General features: G+C 37.2%; 1 protein-coding gene across 1 annotated transcript in view; it reads right to left on the minus strand.

The window, feature by feature from the left end:
* LOC143018336 (uncharacterized) overlaps window positions 1-7,500 on the minus strand; it is a 26,196-nt gene that overhangs the window by 12,313 nt on the left and 6,383 nt on the right. Inside the window, exon 3 of the mRNA XM_076173695.1 lies at window positions 1,228-1,340. Within this exon, the coding sequence (XP_076029810.1) occupies window positions 1,228-1,340 (113 nt within the window). The remainder of the gene's footprint in view (window positions 1-1,227; window positions 1,341-7,500) is intronic.

Consider the following 7,500-nt stretch of genomic DNA (forward strand, 5'->3'; position numbering starts at 1 on the left):
CTACGATCCTATGGCCATATCATGGTTTTGTTTACCCCACTATATACTTTCTCTCCCTTCGCTATTCACTCACTCCAACTCCCATTCCCCTTAATCCCCATACTTTGATCCACTTACTCGAATCCTGTCTATCGCCTTTATTCCCTCCTTATCCCTCTACCCTCCATTGATGACCCCTCTTTCTCTTTCCCCTTCTTGTCCTCTCTCCCTCCCCTCTCACCCTCTCCCTTCTTTCCCCATGTGTCTCCCGTTTCGTGACAGCAGCAACCCTCAACCCGTCATCATTAAGACCAGAGCCAATTATCCAATCAACGCGTTCTACCAATGACGTCAATGCAAAGGCACGATTTGATTGGCTGACCCGACTGACGCTGGGAGCCCTCCATTGCGTCATGCCAATTCCCCATCACTGCGAGTGGGGACTGGGATTAGCGATCACGCGTTGTGATTGAGTATCTATGAGTAACTAATGATTAGGTGAAGGAAGGTAACCTACTGAATAGTAAGCACTTATGATTGGGTGTGTTACGGTGAACCAAATGATAAGTTATAAATAACTGGGATGTAGGACTGTGGTTTGTACGTTGACTTTTAGGCAGCCAGTAATATAATCAATTGACGACAGTAATGATGAAATGTTAAGACCCCTTTTCTCTTTTCTATCCACCTCTTAATCACAATAGACCTTCCGCCTATGGCCTTTGAGGGTATTCTAAAATATATAAATATATATATAAATGCATATATTTTAGGAAGATATAATGTAGTGGCACATTTGTAAAATGATACTTTTAACCCACTGCCGAAAAAGGAGATAAGAAAGACAGAAGATATGTATATTTTGACCACTACCTGTGGTCCTCTTCAGCAGATTGATACATAGTGTAGAATGCACGAGTAAATATAGCTAAGATGGGTAAATTTAGAGGACAAGGAATGAGGAAGGTTGACCGATAGTGAGGTCAAATCCGTCCGCTTTGGAGGTTGATTTAATTGCAGCCATCCAAGATATGCAACTCAGGGGACCCCTGACCTTTCGAGGTACTGAAATTTGGAAAAGACGTTAATAGAATATTACCCTACAATGAATCTATTCACGTCTTTTCCAAATTATTACCAAGCAACCATATCAATATGAAATTCAATTATTCTAACAGTATTCTTAGGAAAATAGTGAATGTATATCGCAGAACGGATGTATATACCAGCCCCGGGTTTACAAATTACCTTGTAAAAACTGTGAAGAAGTGTACTGGGGCCGAACAGGAAGAGGTTTAATAACAAGAATCAAGGAACACAAAAACTCCATCGAATATGGCCAAGAGAATTCCACAGTGTCCCTAAAAACCAACAAAGAGAATCATCGCATGAACTGGTATAATACCACCATCATCTACAAACCCCACTGTAATTTTCCAAGAAAAATGATTGAATCCTCCTTGATAAAACATCTTCCAAAATTCAGTGGTATCCTGACTGCGTGACTTGGATGGCTGCAAATAAATCAATCTCCAAAGCGGACTTGACCTCACTAAAAGTCATCCTTTGCCCCGACCTCATCAAGGACATATAACCTGAGTCCCCTTTTCCTTGTCCCCCTCTTAGCTACATTTACTCGCGCACTCCACATTATGTATCAATCTGCTGAAGAGAATCACAAACAGTGGTCGAAATATACACATCTTCTGTCTTTCTTATCTCATTCTCCAACAGTGGATTAATAAGTCTCATACATGCTAGGGTAGGAATTGAACCAATACACGGAGTGGTTGGGAAGTGTGGAGTTCCAGGAAAAAATCGTAGTGGAGAGTTGATGATGAAGATGTGTCTCGAAAAAGAGTTGATTATAGCAAATACACTGTTTCGGAAGAAAGTCGAGCATAAGTTCACATGGGAGAGGGTGGTGGATGAAAGAGTGGTAGATAGAACGTTAATGGATTATATAGTGGTAACCAGGAGTATAGTAGGAAAGGTTAAGGGTGTGCATGTTCTAAGGGGAGAGAGTGGGGAATATCAGATCATTCTTTGGTGGAAGGTAAGTTGAGAGTGGAGGATAGGTGGAGAAAGAGGAAAAAGGCAGAAGATAGGGAGATGCTTAGAGTGAAGTGCTTAAATGAGAAAGAAAAGGAGAAGGAGTATAAGAAGCTAAGAGAGGAGTGGGAGGAAATGAAGGATAGAGTAGAACTAGGAGTGGAGGAAGAATGGGGATGGTTCAGGGAGGGAGTCATAAGGTGTGCAAAGATGGTGTGTGGAACAAAGAGGACGGGAGGAAATAGAAGAAAGGGTAGTGAGTGGTGGGATGAGGAAGCAAAGAAGGTTGTAGAAGAGAATAGATAGGCTTTCATAGATTGGTTACAAATTAGGACGAGGGAATCATATGAGAGGTACAGTGTGAAGAGAAGAGAAGAGAAGTAAAACATAATATAAAGAAGGCAATGAGGAGAGCACATGTGAAATGGGGTAAGAGTAATGAAAAATGTTTTGGAAAGAAATTAAGAGAGGAAGAGGAGGCGAATCAAGTAGAGAAGAAAAGGCAAAAGATGAAGATGGAGAGATGATAATGAAAGAGAAGGCAGTGAGAGGAGGGTGGGCAAAGTATTTTAGACAGTTGCTAAATATGAAGGAGGATAGGGAGGAAAAGGATTTTTCAGTGGAAAGCGCTAAGAAAATGACCGTGATGAACGAGGAAAATAAAGGAGAAATAAGGAAAGATGAAGTGGAGGTAGCTGTTAAGATCATGAGAGCCGGTAAGGCACCTCGGGTTAGATGGATGCCATGCAGAATGTCTTAAAAAAGGAGGTACAGTGATGTTGGACTGGTTGGTGAGGTTATTTAATGTTTGTTTAAGAGTGCCTGTATAGTTCCATTTTACAAGGGAAAAGGGGACAAATGTGAGTGCAATAGTTTCAGAAGGATCAGTTTGTTAAGTGTATTTGGAAAGGCTTATGGGAGGGTCTTGATAAAGAGGATTAGGAGAGGAACACAGGGAGTAATTGGCAAGGAACAGTGTGGGTTTAGGATAGGTAGGGGTTGCGTAGATCAGATTTTTGTGGTAAGACAGATATGTGAGGAAGTTATAGGAAAAGGTAAGGATGTATTTTGGGCTTTTATGAATCCAAAAAAGGCTTATGACAGGGTAGACAGGAAGGCACTGTGGAGGTATTGCAGATATACGGGATAGGAGGAAAGCTGTTAAGAGCAGCCAAGAGTTTTTATGAGAGTAGTAGAGCTTGTGTTATGATTAGAAATGAAGATAGGGAGTGGTTTGAGGTAAAGGTGGGACTTCGTCAGGGATGTGTTATGCCGCCCTGGCTGTTCTATTCATACATGGATGGGGTGGTGCGAGAGGTGGTTAAAGGAAATTGAGAAAAGTGGGAGATAAGCCAGTTGTTCTTTGCTGACGACACATCGCTTGTAGCAGGATCAGAGAAGATATTGAGGAAGTTAGTGACAGAGTTTGGGAAGGTGTGGGAAAGATGGAAGATGAAGGTAAATGTGAGTAAAAGTAAGGTGATGAGATGTACAAGGGGAGAAAGTGGCTAGATAATTGGGTGCTTACAAATATGGCAGGAAAGGGAGGAATGGGGATGGAGATAGAAAGTAGATTGAGAGAAGTGAATAAATACCTTGGGGAATTAAAAAGTGTAATGAGAAATAGACATTTGGGAATGAATACTAAGAGGAGATTGTGTACACTCTTGTATCAAAAGAATGTTCAGTTTGTTTCACAAGGAGGTCGAGAAAGGGTAAAGTTTCGTCAACGCTCTCTTCCATAATGAAAGTGAGTTCAGATGTCTCTTGTAATAGGTGGCGGAGTTTTTCAGCTTCGTTGCTGTTCTTGGTTTTAATGAAGATATCATCAATGTATCCGAAGAGCACTAACTCACAGCAGCACATGGACACAAGTGCATAATGAAATCGAACGTCCCACTCAAGTTCTGATTAATGACGGCTTCAGTGAAAGAGGTAAATCTCCAAACAAAGAAAATAATGTACGGCTGGCATAAAAACAACAATAATAATCAGAATTGTAGGAGAGAGACCAAACGTAGAGTATGGGATCCAATATATTTAACGTTTCGCCCAGCAGGGCTTCTTCAGAAATAACACAGTTGAGAAACATCTTACTCCTTATATAGCCCGAGCTTGCGGGGAGAAACAAACATAAAATTGGTGTTCACACGATTTGCGTAAATTGCTTGTTACTTGGTTATTGAAATTGCTAATGGTTTATTTATTGCAAAAAATTCACTGTTCTGATTTATATTATCAATGAGGGATATAAACGCAGATTCAAAACATCTACATTTTATAGTAAGGTTTTCATATTTGATAATCTTAGAATTATTCCAATCAGCATTATTAAATATGAAAACCATATTATGAAACGTAGATGTTTATATCCCTCATTGATAAGAAGCCCTGCTGGGCGAAAAGTTAAATATATTGGATCCCATACTCTGCGTTTGGCCTCTCTCCTACAGTGCTGTTGCAGTCGTTGCTGCTTTTACTCAATAATCAGAATGAAGAGAAAATCAACATATATTACAAATCCATTTTTTCGTCAGCGGAGGAGGGTGAGGTGGGGGGGGGATGTAAGCTCCATACCAGCCTACTAACCGCCGCGCGTGAAATGATGTCAGGATTCTACTGCCCTTTAGAAAGGAGAAAAATAGTTGAATCAGCATTAATTGAGGAATACCCCAACCTTAATATATCTAAAGGGCAGTGGACTCCTGACATTATTTCACGCGCGGCAGTTAGTAGGCTGGTACGGAGCTTACAACCCCCCCTCACCTCACCCTCACCCTCCTCCGCCACCCCATTTTACCCCGCGCCTGAGTAATGCCATCTGTCCATATTCCCTCTCTTTTCTCTAGCTTATAAGTCCCCTTTGTTCTCTGTCTTATGCTCTTTCCTGAAGAGGGCTATAGTTGATAGCCGAAATATAGGAATCTTCTTTATTCGAAGTTTATTTTTTTCCGACTGTGGGTTTCCTGCGTGTCATTTACAAATGTGCTACTACATTTCTGTTTATATATATATATATATATATATATATATCTATATATATATATATATATATATATATATATATTCATATACATATACATACATATACATATATGTATATTCATATACATATACATACATATATGTATGTATATATATATATATATATATATATATATATATATGTATATATATATACACCTAGGCTATATATGTGTGTGTGTGTGCGTGTGTGTATGTATATATATATATATATATATATATGTATATATATATATTCGTACATATATATATATATATTATATATATATATATATATATACATATATATATATATATATATATATATATATATATCACATGAAAACCACTGTTGGAGTAGAAAATATTGGAGACGTAGAGTCTATATATTTCGATTGCAAACTGCAATCCTCTTCAGTAGATTGAAGAGGATTGTAGTTTGCAATCGAAACATATAGATTCCCTGTCTCCAGTCTTTTCTACTCGAACAGTGGTTTTCACGTGATTGACAAATGTGTGATTACATTTTTCACCTTAATATATATATGTATATATATACATATATATATATATATATATATATATATATATATATATATATATATATATATATATATATATATATACATATTACTTACCTTTTAGTTCTGTCTGTCATAAGACAATTTGATTCTTTTAAGTACCACCTCTCCGTAGTAGATACACCGAGTCATTGTTTCCTTTTATAAAGGGAGTGGCCAAGTCAAAGATGAGTCCCCAGATTTCCTTCCTCTCTTCCTTCCATAATACACAGGGAATAATGTCGGTATTATTGTCCCTCAATAGAGAATAATTAGTTCATTCATGTCGATTAAGAAATAAAATTGTAGTTTCCGGTCCTACGGAATAAAATCGTCTGTAAAGGAAATCATTCATTCATTGGAGTTCTTCATGTACTTGATAGCTTTTGTTTTGGTTAAAACCGGACGATTTTTGTTAATCTCATAATGTTACGGTGTGAACGTTTTTTAATCTATTAAAGATTGTTCTATTTTATTGCAGCTTGTTTCATTTTCTTTTATTTGATGTACTTCTGATTTTGTTTTACTTTATTTCTCGTTATTTCACTTTAATTATTCTATTATTGAGTTTGATTTAATTTTACATAACCCAGCCAAGGCATGGAGCCACTCTCGCCATATTAACTTTCATTTATTTTATTATTATTATTTTATTATAACTCTTAACATTTAAATGTATTACCTATATGCACTATGTAAATAACATCGTGATAAGCATGATTCTTTAATTACATCGTCTTACGTTTACCAGAATAAAATATACAATGTGGACAATATTCTTTAGAACAACACACCAAAACACTAAGGAGTCTATCTGAAGAAATCTTATTTTTCACCATGTTTTTCTACTCATCCTCTTTATATGTATTTCAAATAGTGTAAATCTATAATTTATTTTGAATCTAACTAAAAAAATCTTCATTTCATTAATTTAAATAGTTTTCTTTGCTTTTGCAATCCTAGCACATAAGGCAGTGTTGACACTGATCGGAGTTAAGCAGTTTCTATTTCATATATATATATATATATATATATATATATATATATATATATATATATATATATATATATATATATTTAAGTCGTGAGGTAATGGCCAACTTGTTTTCAGATTAAACTAAAATGATGGGATAACATGTAAATGGGTAAGGAAGAACATAATGGCAAGGACATCGTGATTGGGGACTAGGATGCGAGCTTGATGATTGGGATACGCAGAACACAATCAGTCAAACCACTCTGTGACTGGGCGAGGTATAAGACGTTGGGGGAACCAGGTTGATCGTGATGATTAGGCAGGCGTGGCAGGTCACGAGATTGGGTTTGTGATTGGTCACAGAATTAGTAATGAAATGGTGAAAGAAAGAAGAAATAAGCCAGGAGGAAATGGGGAATGTCTTGGTGGAAGTGAAGAAGACGCGCGCGCATAAACACACACACACACACACACACACACACACACACACACACACACACACACACACACACACACACACACACACACACACACACACACACACACACACACACACACACACACACACACACACACACACACACACACACACACACACACACACACACAAAGTTATTCATTTTCCAAATATCTGCAATATTGTTACCATTACTATTGTGATTATTATTGTCCATAATATAAACGTGTTATTGTGTTAGTTTCATCAGCGTAATCTTTGTTATCATCATTAATTTCGTCATCGTCGTTATCGTCGTCGTCGTCATCGTCCTATTATTATTCTTATCGTTATCGTTATTGCCATTGTTATCTCTCAGTTTTGCCATTTATATAGAGATATATATAAATATTGCATGTTTTGGTTATCCTATAGATGTCCTATATATGCTGTGAGTTGTGTTCATTATTTAACATTCTTTGCCTTGAAAAATA

The sequence above is a fragment of the Oratosquilla oratoria genome, chromosome 34 (genome assembly GCF_046742065.1).
Source record: "Oratosquilla oratoria isolate Oo_2021 chromosome 34, ASM4674206v1, whole genome shotgun sequence".
Classification (NCBI taxonomy): Eukaryota; Metazoa; Arthropoda; class Malacostraca; order Stomatopoda; family Squillidae; genus Oratosquilla; species Oratosquilla oratoria.